This window comes from Ricinus communis, chromosome 7, assembly GCF_019578655.1.
Source record: "Ricinus communis isolate WT05 ecotype wild-type chromosome 7, ASM1957865v1, whole genome shotgun sequence".
Classification (NCBI taxonomy): domain Eukaryota; kingdom Viridiplantae; phylum Streptophyta; class Magnoliopsida; order Malpighiales; family Euphorbiaceae; genus Ricinus; species Ricinus communis.
The window spans coordinates 22,211,703-22,237,447 of record NC_063262.1 but is presented as its reverse complement, the minus strand read 5'-3'; the positions used below and the strand labels follow the sequence as shown (position 1 = coordinate 22,237,447).

At 32.8% G+C, this 25,745-nt stretch overlaps 2 protein-coding genes across 4 annotated transcripts; one reads left to right on the top strand and one right to left on the bottom strand.

Annotated features, from left to right (window-relative positions):
* The first annotated feature begins 1,956 nt into the window (after positions 1 to 1,956).
* LOC8265581 (protein-tyrosine-phosphatase IBR5) lies at positions 1,957 to 6,305 on the top strand. Its single transcript, XM_002528906.4, has 5 exons — positions 1,957 to 2,735; positions 3,854 to 3,953; positions 4,685 to 4,742; positions 4,961 to 5,067; positions 5,753 to 6,305. The coding sequence occupies exons 1-5, from the start codon at positions 2,499 to 2,501 to the stop codon at positions 6,061 to 6,063; spliced, it is 813 nt and encodes a 270-aa protein (XP_002528952.1). The 5' UTR covers positions 1,957 to 2,498; the 3' UTR covers positions 6,064 to 6,305.
* Positions 6,306 to 7,047: 742 nt separating this feature from the next.
* Positions 7,048 to 12,944, bottom strand: LOC8265583. Of its 3 annotated transcripts, XM_025159087.2 has the most exons (12): positions 12,787 to 12,944; positions 11,528 to 11,773; positions 10,640 to 10,849; positions 9,807 to 9,887; positions 9,640 to 9,726; positions 9,410 to 9,505; positions 9,239 to 9,292; positions 8,844 to 9,128; positions 8,311 to 8,756; positions 8,078 to 8,126; positions 7,924 to 7,963; positions 7,048 to 7,421 (listed from the first exon to the last, which is right to left on the bottom strand). In XM_025159087.2, the coding sequence occupies exons 2-12, from the start codon at positions 11,768 to 11,770 to the stop codon at positions 7,270 to 7,272; spliced, it is 1,743 nt and encodes a 580-aa protein (XP_025014855.2). In that variant the 5' UTR covers positions 11,771 to 11,773; positions 12,787 to 12,944; the 3' UTR covers positions 7,048 to 7,269. The 3 variants fall into 3 exon arrangements, with proteins under 3 accessions (XP_025014855.2, XP_025014853.2, XP_025014854.2); XM_025159085.2 differs by having other exon boundaries at positions 8,311 to 9,128; XM_025159086.2 differs by having other exon boundaries at positions 8,311 to 9,128; positions 12,731 to 12,887.
* Between the last annotated feature and the right edge of the window lie 12,801 nt (positions 12,945 to 25,745).

Below are 25,745 nucleotides of genomic sequence, written 5' to 3'. Positions count from 1 at the left end.
ATTGTTCCAAAATCGAAGAACTGAAACTAGAATCAATTTAAAATGTTATTAATTTATTTAATATAATTATTTTTATAATAAATAAGTCTAAATCTTAAACTCAAACTTAAAACTAAATATAAAAAGTCTTACCATATACAAATTCAAGAATTCTATTCTAATAAAACATAAGCTCATTAGCCCAAATCTAAAATAAAACACTATGTTTATATTTTATTACAATTTTAATTATTTTCGAATTTCATCTCAATTTATTGTAAAGAAATTTTATCTCAATTTTAAAGCAAAATCTCAAGTTGACACTATTAACATTATTAATTAAAAAAATATAACCTAATTTTTTTAAGCTTTAATAATGAAAAAAATTATTCTGATAGTATTCAGGTATTCATTAATAACTGATGATAATCTAATGCTAATATAACATAAAAAAAGTTCTTACTACCAATGTGTTTTTTAATTAATTAATAGAAGATAATTCTTATTAATTTTTTTAATAAAACAACTATGTTAGAGGATCATATAAAATGTTGGAGGATAATTGAATATTTCGGTATTCAATTTGGTAGATTGTGATTATTAAATATATATATTTATTTAATATTTAATTTATTTTATTAGCTTGATGCATTAGAAATAAACTTCTCTAATATTAGGAGTGTCAAAACGTGTTCGTGGATCGTGTTCGTGCCGGGTTGATCTATTCAGGTGACACGATTAGGGTCAATACGAACATGGCCATTTTAGTAATCGTGTCAATTTATCTCCATCCTAACACGACACGAATCTTTAACCGAAGACATGAACACGACAAGCATAACACGTTTATTTAAATGGATCGTGTATGGGTTATAAACTTGACACGATCCGCTTAACCTGTTATACAAATGGCATAAGATTTAATGTATTTAACATACAAAGAAATTATATTTTTTTAAATCAATAAAAGACAGTATCAAATCATAAATAAAATTTCCAGCTATTACAAAGGGCATCTTCAAAATTCATATAAATAGTACCAAATTATTTTGTTAGGATTTTGTTTTCTTTTGTGCGAGGAGTGGCACAAAAATAAAGAAGTAGAAAATTTTGTTAGGATCGTTATACTAATTAGATCTTATTTGTTATATTTTACTTTTTAGCCATTTTATTTTTATTTACTTTCACTTTTATATATGGTTATTTTTATCTTTTTTAATTTATAGGTTGTAAATGGATTGGGTCGGGTTGAAATGATCAAACATGATAGGAAAAATTAAACGGGTTACAACGGGTTCGCGAGTCAACCCGTTATACCACTCATTTCGAACCGTGTTATAAACGGGTCAATCCGTTTACTGATCCAGACCTACTAAGACTCACCTGTAACCTGTATTTTTTTCGTGTATGACAAATCGGGTTCGCGTATCATGAACTATTTTGACCCTCCTATCTAATACGTAGTTATTAAATACAAGTATATATTTTAAAACTTCTCTAATGTAATTGTAGCAATTTTTATTTTTTATTGTATATATTTTAAATTAACTTCAATCCAATTAATTTAAATTGAAAAAATATTTAATTATCAAAAAATATTTTTAATTATTTAAAATAAAAAATTTATAAATTTTCATTGTCCGTAATTGGTAAAGTTCGGAACAAATTTTTTTATTAAAAGTTTTAAAATGCCAGACATTTAGGATGATTCTAAAAATTTTAAATTTCTAGATTTTTCTAAATTGTGCTTACTGATAATTTTATGTGTAAATAAATTAAATAAAAAAATAATTCAAATAGGCAAGTAAAAAAAATCAAAAAATATTAAGACATTAGTTTATAATAATTATTATTATTATAGTGAATACTGTCGGGCTAGCGATCTCATACTAAAATATGAATAAGTAATAATTTTTCATTTTGTATCCGTCTTATTACCATCCACTGATATTAATAGTTGGTATCGTTCTATTGTTATAGAATATCGCTGTTATCATTGAATTAGCGATTCCTTGGGACTGAAATCGACTAGGACTGGAAATCGAATTAATCGTATTAGGTAAGGCAAAAAGAAAAAGAAAAAAGAAGAAACAATCTTAAGGATCAGCAAAGCCAAATCCGAAAAGAAAAAGAAAACTAGTGATATTAAATTTAATGGGATCCCATATACCCATCAAAACTATCAAAAATCCAATCTCAGTGTCAATTTCTGTTTCTGATAGATTCTCAGATAATAATAGCACAATAACAATCAGATTTCTTCTCTCTTTCTTACATGCCCACTTGCCCTGTCCCAAATAACCGACATATATAACGACTCTTCCCAATAAACGACCCACTATCTTCTTATATTCATTAAAAACCCCTCCTACTGCTGCTGCATCACCAGTGAAATTCTTTAAACATCTTCAGTTTGCTGTGTTTATATAAATATCCAGTACCTGAATTGGCAATTCCATATTGGGTTTTGTTTCATTTGTCGATTTGATCAGGAAAGATTGTTACTTTGATCAGGCCTAATGCGGAAGAGAGAGAGAGAAAACCCATGTGGGGTTTGTGGGCACTATCACAAATACGAGGAAGGCGAAGTTTGCGGAATTTGCGGACACCGGATGCCGGAATCGGCTGAGAAATCTGCGCTTCATGTCAGTGCTTTTCCATCTGAGATCCTGCCTGAGTTTCTCTATCTGGGTAGCTATGACAACGCCTCTCGCTCTGAGCTTCTCAGAACCCAGGGGATTTCTTGTATTCTCAATGTATAAAGATCTTAACTCAAATCGATTCATGATTTTTAATTTTCTTATGCTTCTGTTGTTAATTTTAGTGGTTTGTTAGTGAGGTTATGTTTGGTGCGCTTTAAGTTTATTATGGACTATTAAATTGTTAGTGATTTAGCATCAGTGAAGTGACTAGGGCAAAGGAAATGAATAATGAAAACTGAAAACCTTGGTCATTAGTTTTTCTTTGGGAATTGGTACTTTTGCTTGGATTGTATCAATCTCCGTAGGAGAGAGTTGGAAGTTGAGCATTGTTATTCTAGTGCTTTTGTGAAGAAGGCAGAGATATAAGGATGCACATGTTATATGGAATCGAAGGTGGTTAAAGAACAAAAAATCTATGGGAGAATCTCGTGGCAATCAACTATTTCTTGGACCATGAAAGCTATTGATTAGTTGCCCAATCTATCTGTGGTTGTAAGGGTTTATTGATAACATAGGAACTGCTATTGTTCACCATATGATAAGATATTGAAAGGGAACTGGCTTAGAATTTGGTTATTCTACAGGGTTATAGGAGTTGATATTCTGAAACTTGCTCTTCTCTTTTTGAATAGTTTTTATGGTGGATATAATTGGAAGTTTGGCTTCCTCCATAAAAAAGACCCTAAAATCTCTTGCTTTATTTTATCTTTTAAAGTAATTTTATGAGGATTTACATGCCGAATGGAATGGAGTTATTGGCAGTTAAACCTGCTAACCTGGAGAATAATTTCAGTGATCTAATTTGGTATATAATTATGGTGCAAACTGAGGGATCAAACTACCAAATTCCTTGCTTCAGTTTTATTGATAAGAATAAATGTTGATTTCTTCGCAGTAGATCTTAAGGACTAAATCTTACTGAAATGAGCATTCAGGGAGGGGTAAAAAGAGAACACTATTATAGATTTTTGGTTCCCCTGCCACCTTGTATATGCTATTTTTTCTTTATTTAATAGGTTTCTGTTAAATTCTTCTACCAATTTTATACAGTTTTGGATTATCAGTATCAAGTTTGTTTATAATTTATATTCATGTGATACAGTAGTTATGTTAGAACAGAAATGACAAGAATTCTGGCATGTTCTTATATTTATTCTTTTGTCTGAATGTAGACAGTACCGGCTTGCCAAAATCTCTACAAGAATTCATTCACCTATCACTGCCTCCAAGATGACAAAAGCTTACAATTTGATGATGCCATTCAGTTTTTAGGTGAGTCTTCTATGATTAATCATGAATATTTATTAGTTACTTTACATGTTTCCTTCAACTGCTCACGCGACTTCAGTACATGTCATGGAACTCCACTTAACAGTGGATATAACAATATGCACTTCCTCAACTTTATCATATCTTTGTTTACATATGCTTCCAAAAGGGTCCAGAAATTAGCTGTTCGATTCTATTGTGATTTTGCTCATTTCCTTTTACTGGCACAAGAATTTTCCAACTTCTATGTTAATACCTTCGCTGTATGTTTGTTTCAGATAGTCTGTTATATTAATTATCTTCTTTTGCTCAAATAGCCGCTTGCTGGCACATCTTGTGGATCAATATGTTCATAATGCAGCGATTTTCTTTAGGTTTACATGCTATTGATCAATCACCTTTTCTGTAAAATTGATAACAAAATAGTCAAGTTGGTTTTTATCTGCAGAAAATTGATCAGTGCAATATTTTATTTCTTATAACTTTTATTGGGAAGTATTATCAGCAGAAACCAACCTGTATTTGATAAGATTAAAGCCATTGTATGTGAATTAATGTTGCTTGTGATTAGAAGAGATTTTATAGAGAAACAATTAATTTGAATAATTTGCTCACAATCTAATGTGGTTTTGAATTTGATGAATTGCATTAATTTCATTAGTTAACTAGCATATTTGCATATTGACTTTCTCATGAAGCTTTGAGTGTAACGTGGTGCATATTTCTTTTTGTAGAGAAATGTGAAAAGGACAAGGCCCGTGTTCTTGTGCACTGCATGTCTGGAAAAAATAGGTAGCTTGTGGCTGCAACATACATTCTTCTTCCCTTTTTCCCCTCCATTTATTTTCTTCATCAAGTAGAAAAATGTGCATAAAAGAGGGACCGCCGGCATCTGATCTCAAAGCTTTGTCATAATTACGCCAGTAGTCTTCTGCAGCATATGTTCTCGAGATTATTGATTTATTTAAATTTGTTGTTCAGGGGAATGATAACCATGTTTATTTTGTCAGGTCTCCGGCTATTGTCATAGCTTACTTGATGAAGTCCAAAGGATGGAGGCTTGCACAAAGTTACCAGTGGGTGAAGGAGCGGAGACCAGCTGTTGATCTAAACCAAGGTACACACATCTCAGTGCAGATCTACTTGTCACATTCACAGGAAAGAACATTTGATTAAATCGCACGTGGACTTAAATTGAATTACTTTTAGTACTAAAATTTAACTTTTTAGTACTTTTTGAGCTCCAGTAGGCATATAGAACTCTAGAATGCTAAATGTGAAGAGTGAGTAGTGTTTCTGGATGTATTAGAACTATTAAACTGCATTATAGTTCTATGTTCAGCTTTAGTGGGCCTTCCTTCTCCCTTTTAGTGGGACCTTTTCACCAGGAAAAGATTATTATCTGAAACTAGACCCTCCTTATATGTCCTCGGGCAACAGTAGTCAAAAGTAAGGAGCCCAAAATTAAAGTTCTACATTGTTTATTTGATATTATGTAATTCTTTCCATGAAAGGGAGGGCAATTGCTAGTTTTTTAAGGGTGCAAACTCAAATTTGACATCATTTTAATAGTATTATATAATATTTTCATGAGAGACGGCTAGTGCCCTCCTTAGCCACAGTGTGGCTTTGCCCCTGTATGTTGTTGGATTTATTCTAAGCAAATATCTAACTATGTTGTCCTTGAATGTCATATATGTAGCACTCAGTTTCTAAGATATTGGCTTCTGCATTTTGAGGTAGTTATGTTTTCAGCTACCACTTACCCCATATGAACTTCCTCATTTGTTTGTGAATTCCAGCTGTGTACCAGCAGTTGCAGGAGTATGAGCAAAAGATTTTTGGGTCAGCTGATTGTAACAACCTTGCCCTGCCAGTTCTTCCACCTGCAGGCGTACCATCCTTTAGCTTTGGCTTTCCAAAGGTTAATGATCCAGTTCCTGCTCCGGCTTTTAACAGTATCAGTGCTACCTCAATCTTTTCCCGTCCTCTGGGCATTCCTCCGCACGAGTTCCAGTTTGGAGCTGGCCAACCTCAAAATAGTGCAAATGAGAACCCCTTTGTTGCCAATCCACCAAACCCAAATGGTGGGGATATTTCAATGGATTCATGAACGTATAGCATTCACCCAATGAGATCAATGTTCCCCATAGGTTAAATGAGTTCACAAGTTTCCAGAAGTTACAAACTGAAAATGGTACCCCTCCCTTTCTGTCTCCCCACCAACTCTCCCTTTTCTCTCTTTCTTTTTTTCTTTTTCCTTTTGGCTTTGTGATATGACGTTTGCAATACTGTCTTGCCTACTGTTATACAGGAGTGTTAATCGAATGCAAGAGTAGAGAGCTGTTGTCATGACTCCTAAACTTGTAGCTTTTGCTGCTTGCAAGTGTGGGATGGTTGATAATTGTGAATGCCCAAAATGGCAAATTCGTTAAACAATGGAACCCCTGGTGTTCTGATCTTTTGGCCATTTCTTTCTACGTAGCTTACCCTCCTTTTCTTTCTGACGAAATTTTACCCTCGGCGTAGACAACAAACTAGGAAGATTTGCTCAATAAATTTGCCTCTACATACACAGATATTGGACCGTTCCGCCTCTCAAGCTAACTCGTTAGCAAGGATTAAAGCCTTTGGGTGCTTACAGGGCCTCTTTGCAGGCGACATTTATTGATGCTTAACAGTTACCAGTTTCTTCTTAAATACATTACACTTAACATTAGACACACTCAAACTAATCCAGTTGCCATGCCTTATGATTTAAGAGTAAAGAGTGAATTTAAGCTTTATAATCTGAAACATAAGAAAAATTGGTTGCGAAATACCATCAGGACACAAATGAAGATGAATTCACAAACAGATTTCTAAAATGTATTTGATAGCTTCTCTTATACCATTCATTGGCACTCTGATTTCGGCATTCGTGTATAATTTTTCCATTTGTGAGATTATGACTGTATTTTCCAACATCAAATATTTGTCAGGACTCCTGCAATATCAAGTTCAGAATTTCACTTGCAATTGTCAAGGGTGCCATTTGATTTTCTGGTGTTAGAACAACCCTTTGCTGAACAATAATCAAGCAATTCTAGCACCCAAGTTTTCCAACATATCACCTTTAATTACAACTGTTGTTTTAATGCAATGCTGCATCAAGGCCACAATCATATTTGATATTTTACAAGCAATTGGTGACCTATATATATGGCACACAACAAACTTTACAGTTGTGAATTTTTTTTTTCTTTTTACAGGTCTGGAATTCCTTTTCCTTTTTTTTTTTTATCTTCAACTCATTTTCAATATGCTGAAACTCCCATAACTAGCAGGCTACATATGTTTCAAGGGATGATTTAACAAGCCACAACAGGCCTGGATCATTCCGCTTCAATACTAAATAAGTTTCCGGTTTCCCAGTTGCATCGAAAACAACATCTTCACTGAATCCAGCCACAAGAAGAATTTCCATTGCAGCTAAAAACACACAATAGGCAGCCAGTGTTAGATAAATGTCCCACTCATAGCAAGCACATTACATGATTTTACCCTCAACTCTTCTTGATAGATGATTTTAGTTGCTTAGGTACCTATCCCACTACTGTTCTAGTTGCATGCTAGAACGAGGACATGTCAAGCCATTTGATGTCCAAGTTGAAGAAAAGTGTTTTATTTTTATAGTATTGTTAATTTAATTTTTAATAATACTATGTCCACAATAACCTGCAGCCTATGTGCATAATTGCTCATTTAGTTGAATATTATTAAATTATACTTGAGATTAGTACCATTGCTCACATTTCACCAAGCTAACTCTCTTCAATGCAAATTACTTCGACTTAATAAAAATCAACAATTCAACACGAGTTTCCAAGTACCCAATTAACTAGACCTGATAACTAGCAAGCAGAATAACCTCTTCTAATATGTGATACCCCATTGAGCATTTAACCGAACAGATCAGAGAAAAGATGCAAACCTCTGTGATTGGCAACATTCTTCTGGATTATAGGATTAGCCTGCATGCATATCAATTGGCAATAAAGAATTATACAAGGAACTGAACTGCAAAGGAATTGAAGAAAGTTTTCAAAAAGTCATTGGAGAAATTCCTCAAGGCTCAAAGTGCCTACCTTTCGGAGTCTCTTGAATTTCATTTCATTTGGGTGTTCAATCACATTCCTGACAGCAATTAGACATGATTACATATTTTAATATTGTCTACAAGCAAGATAATTAGAAAGAAAAAAACTGAGTAAAAGCATCAACCATCTTATCAAGATGGGGAGCAATGCTGAAGAAGTTGGTATGTAAATAAATGTACAGAAAATAATTAATAGAGGAAAATGAAGTTGGATAAGTATACCTAATTATTTTGAAAAGAGTTTGAAAGGCAGCAATTGCTTCTGTGGGATTAACTTCAGCTCTCAATGTCTCAACAGCCTTCTGCAGCCGACCACAAACAACAGTAACAGGATCTTGGATTCTCTGCAACTCTTGGTCATCAGGATCTGGTTCATCAATTGCCATACTGGATGCCTGTGAGGACACCAGTGCGTCAACAGGATCAGGCTCTTCCTGCACAAGTCTATTCACTTGAGATTCATCAGGATCGGGTTCTCTATAAGCCTTATTCTGATCTTGTTCATGGATGTTTCCATCTCCTGAGCTGCTCTGTTTTGCTTCTGACTCATCTGGGTCAGGTTCATCAAAGATCATGCCTCCATCAATTCTAACACCAGATATTGACTGTGAGTTTAAATCAGATTCATCAATGATCATGCCTTGATCAGTTCTAACACCAGATACTGCCTGTGAGTTTAAATCATCATCAGGATCAGGCTCTGCCTGCACAACTATGTCCACTTGTGATTCATCAGGATCGGGTTCATTATAAACCTTATGGATGTTTCCATCTCCCAAGTTCCTCTGCTCTGCTACCAAGTCATCTGGATCAGGTTCATCATGTACTCCTGAATTGTTATAAGCTAAACGTTGATAAGCAGCAGTCACTGAAGATGCACGGGCACTTGCCAGCTGATCTGAAGCATTTCCCCCAAGTTTGAGGGAGAAACTTCTGTTGTCTGAAGAATTTGATTCTTCATAATCATCCAGATGCCTAATTCCACTCAAGGTATGTCCCCCTGACTTAGTCCAATTGAAACTAACAGCTTCTTGATTCAGCTGACAAGAATACACTAATTTTAGACAAGCTTCATTGAACTGTACTAGTGAACTTAAAGCAATGATCATACTGTCAAACATTTAAGAAGTGAATGTAAAGCACATTTTACCTGTTTATCTAGAGCATAGAAATTGGCATCATGTTCTGAATATACCATGTGAGCCTGAAATGAAGCAACGACAAATGCACTTGCTCAAAAGTTAATCGACTGATAATTAGCTGTAGCAACTGTTGAAGGATCCTAAACAAACAACAAAATTTTGTTACTTCTAGAGCTTACAAGTTCGTGCAGAAGTGTTTTTTTGATGCTTTCATATTTCCTGAAGCCCTTGAGGTCATCAGTTCGAAGACGCAAAGATATCTCCTCCCCATGATTCTGCAATACCAAACAACAGTCAACAGAAATAAAAGGAGAGGAAAAATTATATGGAAAAAAAAACAAGCAAAGCTCAAAAGAACAGCAGTCAAGTGACTGAATAATCTATGCCTTATACTTTGCCAGGTCATTACCTTGTTCAATCCTAGAATACACTTGGGACTCACACCAACATAGCCAACTGGGGCCATCTCAGTCATAATTCCAACACGCCAACGATGCTAAGAAATTCAAAGTAAACACATTAGAACCAAAATTTGGGCAATGATTATTAATCTGGAAGAGATGCATCCAACAATACCTTGTTCATTATTGCAACAATTCCAGGATCTGCAGCAAGCATATGCATCCTTTTTAATGCCTCTGAAGCTGGGGGTTTCAACTGTAGACCAGCAAAATTATATATATTTTTTACCATATTGTATAAAGGTATGTACATAATAACATCCCTGAACACCTATATTAATATAAAATATTACAAGTCTACTAATTTTAGTATTTTATGGAGTGAAAAAGTAAGCCCTATCACTTGTAATTACATTTTTATCTTGATTCTTATAAGTATGCCTAATAATGAATAGAGTAGTCTTCTATTACTGAATAGAATGTAATTGACATATGCTCTACAGCCAATTTTTGCGTGCATAATTATGAAAGCAGGCAACTTTTTGGGATGGCCTTCCATCTCACTGGAATAAAGAGAGGGAAGTTAATAACAATCACTAGATACTGGCAGTCTATTAACCACTAGAAAACACACTCAAGTTAGCGAAGCCATGGTCGAAAAAGAAGATGGCCCATTTACCCCAATAGACAAACACTGCCTTTCAAGGACCTGCCACATTATTATAATTAATTATCATTTCTGCAGTTCAAATTTTTATGAAGATTTATATTTAGCAATATCCTCAAGCACTCAGAAAGATCATATTCTACCCCTTCTATGTTCCAAACATGAAATCTTTTACCAATATGGCGTCTCATTTATATGCCCTACATGATCAAAATTTTCTACTTTCTTAGATATGCAAGGCAAAAAGGAATTGGCTCGCTAGTAAGTAAAGCATATATTTAAAATCTCTCTCTCCTAACTATCAACGCCATAAAGAAATGATATATGCAAATTTAAAGCACCTCCATCCCAGGAATTTGAAGCGTGCGAAAATCACAAAAGATATAAGGTCCTTGCGGTAGTTTAGGCGAAGCTTGGAATCTATATGTTGTTCGCTGCCTCATTCTCTTTTCCTCTTCATCAAATCCAGCAATTCTCAAGTCAACTTTAGCATTTTGTAGAACTTTATCAACCTCATCTTCAGACACTCCCATCATTCTAATAGACTTACCCTGAAATAGAAGAAGAATATGGATTAGTGGCATTGGAAAAGATGATGATAGTTTAAGCATGATAGACGATGATGATAATTTAGGCATGGTAGGAAGTGGCAGAAAAAAGAGCATTGATGAGGAATAGCTTATTATAACATGCAAAAGGGGAAAAATCAGTTCCGAGTAACCGCTTTAAATATTTAATCCAGCTTTTACTACTTCAGCACATTCCAAGCATCCCTTTGAGGGATAGTAGTTATACACAAATTGGGATGACAGAAGCATGCCTCTATTCTATAATAATATTCCAAGCACATTATCAAAGTCAGCTAGAAACTCTAGTAAGTAACAAAAATTCAAGTTCATATAACAATGGCCATTAGTGATCTGGCCACCAAGCAGTTGCAGTCAAAACAAGATGGAAATGGCCAAAAGTGGTAGTTTGATTTTTTAGCATATGATATGCAGACACTCACTAATATAAACAGAAGAAAGAAAAAAATTCGACCATGATACTCAAATTGTATAAGACCAGACGTATATGGTACTAAACATTTCTATTAATTTGGGATGGTTATATTGTCATATTTAAACTTAAAAAGGAGAGAAACGTACAATATTCACAGAAGATTTCTTTCATGCCCCAATAAATAAGAGTTTAAAACTAGTAAGAGTATCTCTTATGAGCTATCTTACCTCAATAATGGAAGCTTTTTGCAAACTTAGCTGTGAGTGTTCATTTGAGAAAGGAGAAAGTAGTTGGGAGCCTTTGTAAGAAATTTTTGGCACAATTAGTCGCATCGTATCTGGCTTGACATTAGTCAACTTCTGTAGTTCATCCCCTAAGTTCTTGACAGATGCATCAGGGTTCATTTCTACAATATACTTGTTCCCCCTCCATATAACTGTTATTTTGAGTAGGCTGTCGGTGTTTTCCATGTGCTACAGACAAAGGGAAAAAAAGGGTCAAGCTTTTTCTAACCATGAGGTGTGCACTATGAACATTTTGAGGAGTATGAATATCATAAAGCTAACAAAAGAAAAAGAAAAAGAATTATACAAGTATAAGAAATGTTTACATGCCACTGAAAAGACTATAATGCATGTCAAAAACATGTCATCAACTGAAATATGAAATTCTTGATCGGGAAAATGTTTGAAAGTAATGTTAATCAAGGCTTGATGAAAAGTCCAGTTCCCTCTTTAACTAAGTTCCTAAGGCGTATGAAAGGTAGCATATGATAAATATCAAAATAACTGCTAAGCCAGACAAATGAAAGCATCCAAACTGGGGAGCCGCAGAAGGCAAAATCATAAACTGGAATTGCAGTATTTTGATAAAGAGCAACTGCCCCTCCATAACCAGTATCCAGAGACTTCTAAACTAAAATGAAAAAAGTAGAACTCTGAGATTCTTAGACTCAGGTAAGCAAAGTCACATAGTATACTACTACAATGATGACCTAACTTTGTCAGCCTTATATGAAGAGAAAGAACAAGAAGTTCAGATGAACTTTTTCTTTGGTTCCAAGAAATAGCTTCCAGTGAATCTCGAGACACTATGATCAAATTCCAGGATCAAGAAAAATGAAACAAAATCAAAGACACCACATAAACTTCAAACTTCATCACCAATTAAGACAACCCACATCAAAATTCAGCAAAAAGTCACAAAGAAACCAGCTAAACAGGACAAAGGCACAAGAAACAAGTTCGAAAACTTGCAAATTCAACCACCTAGAATTACATTAACACCAAACTATCAATAAAAGAAGCAAAACAAACAAAAAAGAAAAGTAATTAACATTATAGAAGTAAATAAACGCTGGTAAGAAAGTGCTTTGCATAATTTCCTGTGTTAATCATCACTAAAAATTTTTAACATAAAGAAAGAATTACCGACGATCAAGCAGACCCAATTGGAACTTCTTTGAAAAAGATTCAAAAATCTTTACCTTTCAGCGAATTGGAGACGTTGAGAAAATATTTGGATATGATTCTTTTTCTTTTTGAACTAAAACAAGAAATGGAAATTTTGAGCCGGCTTAAGTGATTAAATAATTACTTTTAATTATGACGGAGGCGTAGGATAAGAGGTGGCGCATTTTACGCGTTGGATGTGAACCTCATGCTAAAGTGCTCGGTCAGTAATTGTTCGGATGTCTTCATCCTTCGTTGGGCTTGCGTATGTGCTGTCGTATTTAAGCGAAGATAAATCCAGAAGCACGTGTGTTATTATTATTTTTGATAAATTTCGATTTGGCCACTGAACTTTTTAAGCAGAACCAGATAAGTCCTTCTAACCTTTTAAAACTATTTTAGCATAAAATTTATTACTTTTGAATCACTTAGAACATGGAGTGTGTGATTTATAGTTGTTCTATTAATAAATAAAAGATAAAAGATGTATATTATTTTATTACTCTTCTTGTTTCCTTCTCCCTCTTCTCATGTTTCTCTCTTTTTACTAAATTGAACTCAAAAAAATTAATTTGAAGTCTAATTCAAATGCAAAAGTGCTTACTTATAGAAGTGAGAAATTTTAGGTTCGAGTTATCTCCTCCATAGTAGGAATAGTTACCCTTTGTTGTGTGTAGTCTATAATACATTGGCTCTCCTAGAAATTAAAAAAAGAATTAACTAAAAGATAATGGAGGCTCAACCCAACTTCTTTCTCTATTTTATTCTTATTTTTTTCCCTTTTTCAAATCAAAGTCAAGCAAGTAACTAAAATCAAGAAAAGAATAGTGGTTAATTCAAGATAGGTTTAATGGTCGATATAAGGTTTTACGAGTTTGTTAGAGGCTACAGAAATAATAAAATATGAATGATTACATGCTTACACCAACAATACTTTTGAGCCAATACTCTCTCCTTTTTTTTATGATTTATTTAGTTATTTATTTTCTTAGATGTTGTTAATTTTGATTCTTGGAAGAACTTTTAAGACTAATGTTCTTTACTACTCGCTTAAAAAAATTTCTCTCTACATTCTCTTCTTTTATCTTTCACTTGTTTGTAATCTTATTTATCAAGTTAAAAGCAATTTAGAAAAGTTTCTAATGATTCTTATTACTTGAAAAAATGAAGTTGAAGTTTATATATACACACACGAGAGAAAAGAAGCTATAACTAGCAGCAACCAATAGGAATAGGAGAGAGAAAAGATTATAAAACGTGTTGATTAAAAGCTATAAATAAAACGTGTTGTATAATGCTAATAGCCCCCTCAAACTGGTGCATACATATTGTGTATGCCTAGTTTGGGAATAGCCTGCTGAAAAGAAAAAGTAGATAAAGGCTTAGTAAAACAGTCAGCAAGCTGAAGACTTGACAAGAAGAAGATGAAGAACTTTTTGTTGTAGCTTAGTCCTAATCAAGTGATAATCAATCTTAACGTATTTTGTTCTCTCATGACACATAGGATTCTCAACAATATGAATGACAGACTTGTTATCATAGAAAAGAAGAGCTGGTTAGGGATGAGGAATGCAAAGATCTTATAAAAGATAAAGTAACACTGAATTTGACAGGTAACAGAAGCCATGGCTCTGTATTCAGCTTCCAAGGAAGAACGAGATATAGTTAGCTACTTCTTTAATTTCCAGAAAATTAAAAAAGTGCCTAGAAAGACATAAAAGTTATGATAGATTTTCTGAAATCGAGATAGGATGCCCAATTTGAATAAGAAAAAGTTTAAAGCTGAAGCTTTGAGCTGTGAAGAAGAAAAGACTTTAACCTACCGCAGTTTTCAAATACTTAGGGATTCGATAAGCTATTTAAGATGTTTTTGAGTTGGATGTTCAAGAAATTAGGATAACTGATTGACTACAAAAGAGATGTCTAGTCTCATAGCAGTAAGGCAGAGCAATTTCCCAATTAATCTCTTAAAGTGAGTAGAATCAACAAGGTCAGAAGAATCTTGGACTGTGAGTTTCAGATTCTGGACCATTGGAGTAGGAGCAAGTTTATATCCTGTGAAGCCAGTGTCATTAAGTAAGTCCAATGTATATTTTGTATGAGAAAGATTGATTTCTTAAGAAGATTATGCATTTTCAAGACCCAAAAAATACTTGAGAATGCCAAGGTCCTTGATCTTGAATTGTTGATTTAAGAAATCATTAATAGAAGCAATCTCATCTAGATCTTGCAATCAATACATCATCAACATAAATTAAAAGTGCAAGAAATTTAGGACTCTATATTATGAGAAATAGAGAATGATATGAATTGGACACATGAAAACCTTGAGAAAATAAGGCACTACTGAACTTTTGATTCCACTATCTGTTAGCTTGTTTGAGACCATATAAGGATTTTGTAAGTCTACAAACTTGAGTAGAGGAACATTGAAGACCAAGAGGAGGTATCATGTAGACTTCCTCATGCAAATCACCATGAAGGAAAGCATGATAAATGTCAACTTAATGGAGATGTTAGCCTTGAATAGAAAAGACAGCCAACAAGGTTCTAACAATAATGAGCTTTACCACAGGGAGAAAAGTATTTAAGTAATCAATTCCATCCTGCTATGTAAAACCTTTTGCCACAAGCCTGACTTTATATCTCTCCACAGAACCATCCTGATTATACTTCATTCTAAAGATCCATTTATAGCCTATGGGTCATTTTGTAAGCGGAAGTGAAGTTAATTCCCAAGTATTATTATTCTAGAGAGCCTCGAGTTCTGCTTTCATAACTTCTTACCAACAAGGATTCTAGAGTGGAAGTAATGTTGGATGCAAATAACTTATGACCAGGTGAAAGATGATCATATGAGAAAACAAAAGCCAAGGTGTGTGGACTAGTGATGACAAGAGATAATTGGCAGACATAATCTTCAAGGTATGAAGGAATTTGTTTGTCTCTTATTGCTCTCTTGGTAGGGATGGCTAGTGGATGAAGAATTAGTGGGTGAGATGGAGGTAGAGATGATGGTGGTTGAGGTAAAGAAATTGGTGAAAGGGGTGGTGAGGGTGATGGTGAAGTAATATAAGGATGTGATTATGGAATCGATAAGGTTTCTAGATTAATGTCAGGGAGATGTGGTAAGAGAGGGAAAAATAAAAATTGATGGTTGAGAAAGAATGGATTGCTAAGGAAAGAATGGTTCATAAAAGACAACATACCTAGATATTACAATTTCTTTTTTGTTTAAATCAAAAATCTTGTAACCTTTAGAGCCTAATGGATAGCCTAAGAAAATACATTTAATAGATCTAGGAGAAAACTTTGATCTATTGTGAGACAATATTAAAGCAAAACATAAACATCCAAATGTCTTTAGATTGTCAAAAGTAGGAATAGTGTGAAAAAGAATTTCATGTGGAGATTTATTCTAAAGTAAAGGGGTAGGCAATCTATTGATCAAGTAGACATCATGACTAACAAATTCAGATTAGAAACATAAAGGAAGATTAACTTGAAAAGAGAAGGTTCGAGCAACATGAAGAATATGTTGATATTTTCTTTCAATTAAACTATTTTGTTGAGGAGTTTGAACACATGATGTTAGGTGAAGAATACCTTTAGAAGAATAATAATAAGGCATATTAAATTTCTAACCATTATTTTCAGTGCGAATGATTTTAATGATTTTGGAGAGTTGAGTTTGAATAAAGGTAATAAAGTTTTGAAGTAATGGTCTAGCTTGAGCTTTATCTTTCATCAAATATAACTGTGTATGTCTACTGTAAGAGTCAACAATGGTAAGAAAGTAAAACTAGACTTGATAGTAGTATTACTAACAGGAAAAGGTAAACCTTTGTGTTTTACATAATTATAAATATTATAAGAAATAGTAAGATGATCATTTATTGATGGAATAGTAGTTATTAGCTTGATTTTGGACAAGGAGGCATGGCCAAATCTTTTGTGCTAGGGATCTGTTACATTGGGAAAAGAAGAAGTAACATTGAAAGTGAAATTTGATACAAAAAAGGTTGTGAAGAAGTACAAGAAGTTGGAAATTGATTAGATATAAGAGAAGGATCAAGAGAACAAAGGTCTTAAAGTTGTTTAGCGGTACCAATCATCTTCGAAAGAAGAAGATCTTGGATAACACATTGATTTCGGTAAAATAAAAAACAAATTGAAGAGTTAGATGTAAGTTTGGATGTAGAAAGAAGATTAAAAGTGAAATTTAGTACACAAAGAATATAATACAAAACAAGATGAGTAATAATTGAATTGTTCCTTTATGAGAAACCATAAACTTTTAACTATTTCGTAATGTAACAAAGACATTAGAAATGGAGGTGTATGAAATGAAAAACTTCAAACTACATGCAATGTGGTCAATAGCTTCACTAGCAACAATTTATGTGTCAGCACCAGAAGATTTAACCAAGGCTTTAGAAAGAGAACAAGAAAGAAAAGTAATACCTAGAGATGGAGTCTATAGTGAGAATTGAGTTGAGACAGTGTCTATGGATGGTTGAGAAGATTTAGCATCACTAGATTTATCAGAAGATTGAATAAGACCCAATAGCTTGTTGAACTAATCTTAAGTGAATTGAGCAGTAGAAATTGCACTCATATCAGCTAGAGGAGATGAATCATAAGTAGTTGTATTTTCTTGATCATGAGAAAAATCAACAGCTTCTGAATTAAAGTAATCAGTCTGAACATGATTAGCATTAGTTTGTCTAATAGGAGGCTTGTAATTTGGTGGATAACCATACCTTTTGTAACAAAAATCCACAGAATGACTTGGAATATTACAGTAGCTACAAATAAGTCTATTGTGTTGACTAGCAAAATGAAATGGAGGACTTGAAGTCCTTTATTAAGAATAAGAATATGAACTAGAATTAGAATAATTTCCTCTATCATAATAGTTGGAAAAACCTCTACTAGATGAACCAAATGTATTGTTTCAACCAAAAGTAAATTTTTTTGTTGTGTTGTCCTTTTGGAGTAAAAGATAATAGGTTCAGTAGAACTAGAAACAGAAATAGGTAATTGTCTTTCATGTTGTATAGCCATAGCCAACACTTTGTTGATTGGAGGCAACGATTTAAGTGACATGATTTGAGAACGAACTATGGCAAAATTGTCATTAAGACCTTTTAGAAAATATAAAACAGTCATTTTATTGATATTTCTTGACAAGAGTAGTAGCTTCACAAGTGCATTTTGGTGTGCAAGAACAAGTAGCTAATAGTCGTAAATTCAGTTACTCATCCCACAGTATCTTTAGCTGAGTATAAAATTCTATAACAGTAAGATTTTTCTAATGAAAAGAATATAACTCTTTTTGTAGTTCAACAATTTGGAAAGCATCAACCTGAAAAACTATCATGTAAATCATTCCAAACCATCAATTGCAGTATCTAACTAGATGATATTTTGAGCGATTGAACGAGAAATAGAATGTTGCAGCCACTGTAACATCATATTATTGCATCTTTTCCATGCTAAATATGGTGTACTTTCCTTTGAAGGAACAAAGATACTACCATCAACAAAATCAAGCTTATTCTTTGATTAAAGGCCATTTTCATAGATTTTGACCAAGAATGGTAATTAGTACCGATGAAAACCAAAGAAACAAGTATCAATGAGGGACTCTCGCTAGGATATAGGTAATAAGGACTGGAAAGAAGCTCTTCTGGTTTAGTTGTATTGTTTGCCATGAGAAAGAAAAGAAAAAGCTGTTTAGTTTGCAAGAAAAAATTTAAATAGGTAAGGAATATTTAAAAAAATATTGAGTAAAATGAAGAACAAAAATAAGATCTATGCTCACAAAGAAATGAGAAGCAAGAATATTTGATTTGTTTTAACAAAGACTGAAAAATGAAAGAGGGTTTTTGTTTGTTTCTTTCTCGAGAAAAAATGGAAAGAAAACTTAAAGTGAAAGAGAAAATATGCTTTGATACCATATCAAATTAAAAGCAATATGCAATTTGGAAAAGTTTATACTAATTCTCATTAACTTGAAAGAATGAAGTTGAAGTTTATATACACACACAAGAGAAAGAAAGATGCATTAACAATCAGCAGTAACTAATAGAAATAGGAGAGAAAAGATTATTCTAACTAACTATTGATTAAAAGCTATAAATAAAACGTGTACTATAATGCTAATATGATTGTTCAATTCTTTGTATGGTATACTTGTGATTCTTTACTTATAATGGAGAAGATGGATTATAGAGCGGCAACAGTGATATGATATATGAAAAAGACCATAAAAATGATAGAATTATGGAGGGTTGACTGCAGCGGTAGAATTTTTAGTAAATAGTAATTGTTTGATTATGGAGAGAAATTATTTAGAGTAAAAATCATTTAAAGCAGTAATCTTAATTTATGGCTTACTTTCTATTGAGTTTGCAACTCAAGCATTCACACTACTCATTTGAACAAGAAAACAGTAATTCTTTGCAATATTATTTACTTAAATATCTTTAATAAAATTTTCTAAAGAAGAATTGTTTAATAGAGAAATATCTTTTGTTGGATATTAGGATTTGACATTTTATTATGAATAAAAACTCATTTTTATATAGTTTTATATTTAGTTTAAATTTCAAGGACTAAATTGAATTCTTTTAAGAATTAAATACTTTGGTTTGATTGACCATTTTTAATAAATTATTGGACAAATTGATAAAAAATATTAAAATTAAAAATATTATAATTTTTATTTTATTACAATTTCTTCCTTTTTGTAAGAAGATTTTAGGTGGACTTGTTTTATTAATTCCACCCATTTTTCCTTTCCTCTCCATTTTCTTATACTCACTTAAAATACTCTAATAATTATTTCTTTGTCTCTGTCTTTTTTTTCCTCCAAATACAATCTTATTTAAAGGACAAATATCTTTCTTCAAAGCAAAATTTACCTCAATAACTTTGTAGTTTAACTAATTTTTATAGTTTTTTATTTAACTATTAGGTCATATACTAAGAGACAATTTTCATATATGTATATTAATATTTTTATATTTGCATTTTACTATATTAAGTAGCCCATTCAAGTTAAGAAACTTACAAGAAAACTGTTATCACTCTATTTGTGGGTCCGTGTCCGGCGCTAAAGAATGAGTAATTTTAAGGCTACTGAAATTCGTAGCAAGCCTAACTAATTAATAAATCAAATAATACACACACATATATATATACTAGTCAAATATATCAACAATTCATTTACTAACATTCATTCACATAATCACAATATAATTAAATCAATATGTTAGCTTGATCGTTTAATACTATTCCCATAGACTTAACAAGCAAAAATAAAATATTAAGTTTTAGAACCACTACTATGGAGAGTCTAAATTTTCAAATGATTTGAAGTGCAAAAAAAAAAATAATTACAATAGACCGAAAGGAAAAAGAAGTCAGGTCGTCAAAAGAGGAGGACGGTGGATTGCCTATCTATTACCTGAAAATTAAAAATGAGACTGTCAGTCTTGAGAGTGAGTTAAGATTATATAATCTGAATTAAAACAACTATATATATATATATATATAAGAGATTGGAAAAGACTATGAAAATAACAAATTCTTATTGATGAACAAATATGAAAGCTTTAGAATGAAAGCTTTAAACAAAGAAACACAACTTACAAGATTAGAGGAATACAAGAGGAAGAAAAGGTGCTCTCTCTTTTTCTCTCTATTACTCTCTTTTCACTATATTTCTAAGGACTTGAAGAATACAGGAGTTTCTTGTGATTTTTCAGTCTGCCTTCTTCTTTGGTAGCTCCTCTATTTATAGAGGTCTTCAGCCTTGAGACTCAATAATTCTTGCTTTGGATACTCTTGATAATGGAGTGAGAGGCTCCACGTCTTTTGGGTGCTTTTGATAATAGAGTGAGGGGCTCCATGTCTTTAGCAGGAATTGTCTGCCATGCGTCTTTAATGAGAAATCTTCATCATTTTCTTTAAAAAAGTAACGGTGCAGAGTCTTTTTTCTCTTTTTGAAAAGACTTTTTTTTTGCAGGGTATTTGGCCCAATGCAGAATTATCTTGGGCTGCCATTTCTGGTTTTCAACCCAAGGGCTTTACAAAGATATCATTTGATGGGCCTAAATATCCCAAAACAGTCATCTTCATCGAGTCACCATCTAGATCAATTGCTGCTGAGCTGGTGCAGGAAGAGGAAGATGAAGCTTTAGATTTTTCTTTTGAAGAGACGGTCTCTAACAACTGTTTGATCAATTGTAAGAAATCTTCTTCTGTTTGAGCCACCGCTATCTTTGGAATAATGAAAGACTTCTGTGCCAGGAAGGTAGTTTATTCTTTGGGAGATGGCAATAAGCTATTTTTTGTAAGAAAACTTTATACCATCTTTAGAGATAGTTTTTCTTGGTGATTGAATTTATCCCACCATTTAACTTTAAATCTTCAGGCAAGGATGATTTTTTCATCTGTTGCTTGGTTGAAATGGAAATACCACACACATATCCATGGGAGGAAGAAGTTTGAACAAAATAGAAGTAAAAGAGGAAAACGTCTTTCTATTTTGTTGAGTTTGTAGTGAGCTTTGAATAGATTAAACAAAGGGAGAACTTCTGGGATTATGGTTTCTGGAACATTGCCATAATAATTCCACCATTGTTTAAACCAATATGGGATTTTGGAAGTCTTGATTGTGCTTGTATTGAAGTAGAAAAGCCAAGAATGGCTCTGTCCTTCATTTTATAAAAGAAAGGTATTAAATTAAGCTTGTTGGTAATCCTAATAGTTGAAAGTTGTATTTAGGCTTGAAGGGTAGGTGTTTTGGAGAAAGGTTGGAAAAGATCTTGGCGAGTGTAAATCCATTCCCCAATCTGATGGGTGAAAGATTCTTTGGATGGTGCATGTGAAATATGCAAGGTCTTTGTGGTCTTTATGCTTTTTGAAGTGTTTGAATTTTGCAGAACCAGTTACCTATATGATAGACTGGTAATAAGATTGGGGTTTTATTTTATTCCAAAGTTTAAAGTACCATCCTGGAGGAAAAAATTTTGAAACTAGTTTTGAGGGGCTTTCTGTACAGAATCCTTCCTCAATAGTTAAAATGCTTTGAAAGTTTTACTTTTCTACATATTCATTAGTTTTGAAAAATTTTGTTTGAGACAAAACTATGTCTTATAAGTTAGGCTTTGAAATACTTTGAGAGTTCTGAGATAAGCTTTAAGGAAAAATTACTATCTCAGGTTTTGAAAATGGGATAGAGAGTATACCTTTACCTTTATTTAAAGAGGAGGATGACTTTGGAGAAATTTCTGGCTGGACTTCAGCCCTAAGTACTTGCTTTGAATATTCTTCAACCATCTTTAAAAACTCGAGAGTTTGCTGTGCAAGCCATTCCTGAATTTGGAATTGCTTTTGGGCCGGGTCTTCTTTGCTTTTGTCTATTTCTTCATGGATGATCTCAGTCCAGGTTCTGATAGGCTTTGAAGAGGAGGGTAAAATCTCCTTTTTTGGGCTTTGAACAGCTTTTGTATTTGCTGTTGGCTTTTCCTCTTTGACTTTTGCTCTCGATTTTCTTGGCATTGACACTCCTATTTTTGAAGGAACTCTCTGGTTAGAAAGTCTGGAATTGAATTCGAATCTCCTCTTATGTATTCGATTTCAAAATCAACAACGGAAAGAATGGCTTGCCATCTAACAAAAATCTGTTTTGAAGCTATATTTTGAACATCTTTTTGTAATACTTCTTTCGCGGATCTACAATCAATCCTTAAAAGAAAATTTTGATTTAAAAGGTCACTTTGAAATTTTGAAATGCTTAATACTATCGAAAGAATTTCTTTTTTTGATAGTTGAATAATTCTTTTGAGTATCATTCCAGTGTGCAAAAGTAAACTGGACAATGCATTCTTTTTTGTTTTGAACTTGTTTGAGAATTCCACTATAACCTAAATTTGATGCATCAGTTTCAACAATTTTCAATGCAGATAGATCAGCTAGATGTAAACATGGAATTTCAGAAACTTATTTTTTAATGCTTTGGACAATCTTTGTATGCTCATCAGTCCATGCAGGGGGATTTTTCTTTAGTCTATCATGGAAGGGTTTTGCTAAACAGTTTAAATTTGGATAAAAATCCATGACATAATTTAAACTGCCAAGGAACCTTTGTAATTGAGATTTTTTTAAAATTTTATCTGAAAATTATGAAGTAAAAGCTAGAGATCTTTCAATTGGGGTGATGGTTCCCCGAAAAATGTAGTATCCAAGAAATCTAATTTTTATTTGGAATAAAGATACTTTGGATCTTCAAACAACTAGACCATTTTTCTTAACAACATAGAAAAATGTCTCCAAATGTTTGAAATGTTGCTCTAGAGAATTTGAAAAGATTAATATATCATCGATGTATACAATGCAAAACTTTGAATAAGGATAAAAAATGTTATTCATAATTTTTTAAAATTCAAAAGGAGCATTTTTTTAATCCAAAAGGCATCACATTCCATTCGTATTAGCCAAATGGAACTGTAAATGCAGTTTTGTACCGATCTTCAGGATGAATCTGGATTTGCCAAAATCCTGATTTCATATCAAACTTTAAAAAAATAAAAGCAGAATGAAACTTTTGAAGAATATTTTTTTTGTTTGGAATAGGGTATCTAATCCACTTTAAAGCTTTATTCAAAGATTTGTAGTTAATCATCAATCTAGGTATTCCTCTTTCTATTTCACTATTTTTGTTGATATAGAAAGCTGCACACAACCAGGGGGATCTGGATTTGGTAATTAAGCCCTTTTGTTCTAAATCTTTTATTTCTACTCTACAATGTATTTCAAGAGTTTCATTCATTTGGATAGGCTTGGCTTTGGTAGGAATTTGTTTTTCACTAAAATCTTTTTTATATGGTAAATCCACCATATGTTGTTTTCTTTTCCAAAAAGCATTAGGAATATTAGAACAAACTTCTTTTTCGATTTTCTTTTGCAAATCAGAAATTTTTCTTTGGACAAATTCATTTTGCAATTGGCTTTGGATTCTTTTTAAACACATATCTTTGTTTTAAATGAAAAAACTGGGTTTGTTTTCCTTTAATTAAAGCATTTATCTCAAAAATATAAATTGAGTGAGCCTTTATAAGATTGAGATTTCTTTTCTTGGGTTTTCTAAAAAAGGAAAAATAATCTTTGAATTTTTAGCTTTAAAAATGATACCAGCAGTAGTTACTTTGAAAGGAGTAATTAAATTGATAAAAGGTCTTCCTAAAATGACAGTTTATTGTAAATCTTTTGTAAGAATAAAAATATTATTTAGAGCAATATTGTTGTTTAGAATTGCAGCTTCAGTATTTTCCGCAATTCTGATCTTTGAATTATTAGCAGAGGTGAGTCTTTATGTTGTTTCTTGATGATATCTTTTAGGAACTAGCTCATAATTGATACAGTTGAGGTCTGCTCCCGTATCAAACAAAGCTATAGTTTCTATTTGAAAATCATCAGGGAAAATGAGTTTTGTTTGAATCAGATATTCTTTTGAGGTTATTTCTTTTAAAAATTAATGAAGTTTTCTGGGACATTTTCAGAAACTTTAAGATTTTGAAAATCATTTTCTTCTTCAGAATCAGAATCACTATTTTGTTTAAGAATCAAGCTTTGAAGCAAAACATAATCATTTTGTTGTTTTTCTTTCAATTCTTTGAGTTCTGTTTTAATGGTTTTAATTTCTTTTTGAAGTTCTTGGATAGTAGGGAGAGGGTTCTTTAGCTTTTTTCCCTTTTTCAAGATCATAGTAAGATCATAGGTGTTCTTACTAGAAGAAGGGATGAGGGTTTCAGTTTTTAGAATTTCTTTCAAAACTTATTTTTGAATTTAAGGGTCATTAATATGCTTGACGGCTTCAAGAAGAGCTTCTTGTTGCCTAGTGAGCATATTAATATTTTTTGGAATATCTGATTCCGATTCAGAATAATCGGAAGATGTTTTAATTTCATCAATTTGAAACTCTTCCTCGTTATTTGAAAATTCTTATTCAGAGGAATCAACAAGAAGAGCTGAGATTTTGCTCAAAATTTCTTCTTTTCTATTTGGAGCTCATGAAGTTTTTTAGAAAACTTGCAATACGTTGAAGTGTGTCCATTTTTTCTACATTTGTAGCAAGTAATTTTGCTAAAATCTTTTTTGAATTTTTTTTTGGAAATTTAGAAGAAGATGGTCTTTTGTAGAAATTCTCTCTGTTTTTGGAAACTTTCCTATTTTTTGAAAAAAAGTTTTTTTTAAAAGGTTTAGAAAATTCTTCTTTGCATTTTCCTTTGCAGGTAGAGGAAGGTTCTATGGGATTATACTCAAACTGGTTACAAAAGCTACCTAGCTCCTGTCTAGTCTTCTTCATTTTCCATTTGAGCTGTCTTTGGAGTTTAAGGTCATGGCAAATTTTTAATCCTTCCTTCTGAGGCTAACTAATTCGCCATAAGTGTAGAAATCATAAGGGATCTGGCCATTATGAGCTTCTCTAATGGTATTCCTAACTTTTTCACCTAGTATCTTAGGTAAACCAGCTAAGAATTTTTCTTTGCAGAAAGGTTGGTTTGAATCTTCCCTAAGCATGACTCTGGTCAGGAAAGTGTCTTTGTAAGATTGGAAATTACTAAGTTTTTTGCAGGTTAAATTGTTGAGGAGCTCAGGATTCTTATCTTTTAGAAGAGATGGGCCTCCTATGAAATAGAGGGAAATCGTCAAAATTAAGGTTGACACACCATTCTCAATAGGATTTCCTAGCTCATCTAAGATGGGGGTCCCTTCTATGGTGGTTTGGATGGCACCTAGGATTTGGAGCTGCTATGTTAGAGTGAGATGGTAATCCCATCATCCTTTAAGCTAGCTAGAAAATCCAGCTATAAGGAGCTCAGCTATGGCTCTATCAGAGGTACCGCTTTGAGTTTTGTAGGCATTAGCTGCCATGGTCATCTGTTGTAAGAGACCAAGAATGTTGTATTCCAAAATTCCA

Bases quoted from the DNA above. Each gene is read 5' to 3' on its own strand.
- LOC8265581 (XM_002528906.4), top strand. From the start codon at position 2,499: ATGCGGAAGAGAGAGAGAGAAAACCCATGTGGGGTTTGTGGGCACTAT. The intron at 3,954-4,684 runs GTGAGTCTTCTA...TTCTTTTTGTAG, and splicing joins TGATGCCATTCAGTTTTTAG to AGAAATGTGAAAAGGACAAG. The intron at 4,743-4,960 runs GTAGCTTGTGGC...TTATTTTGTCAG, and splicing joins TGCATGTCTGGAAAAAATAG to GTCTCCGGCTATTGTCATAG.
- LOC8265583 (XM_025159085.2), bottom strand. From the start codon at position 11,770: ATGGAAAACACCGACAGCCTACTCAAAATAACAGTTATATGGAGGGGG. The intron at 10,850-11,527 runs GTAAGATAGCTC...CTTCTATTTCAG, and splicing joins AAAAAGCTTCCATTATTGAG to GGTAAGTCTATTAGAATGAT. The intron at 9,129-9,238 runs GTAAAATGTGCT...TATTCTTGTCAG, and splicing joins TCTATGCTCTAGATAAACAG to CTGAATCAAGAAGCTGTTAG.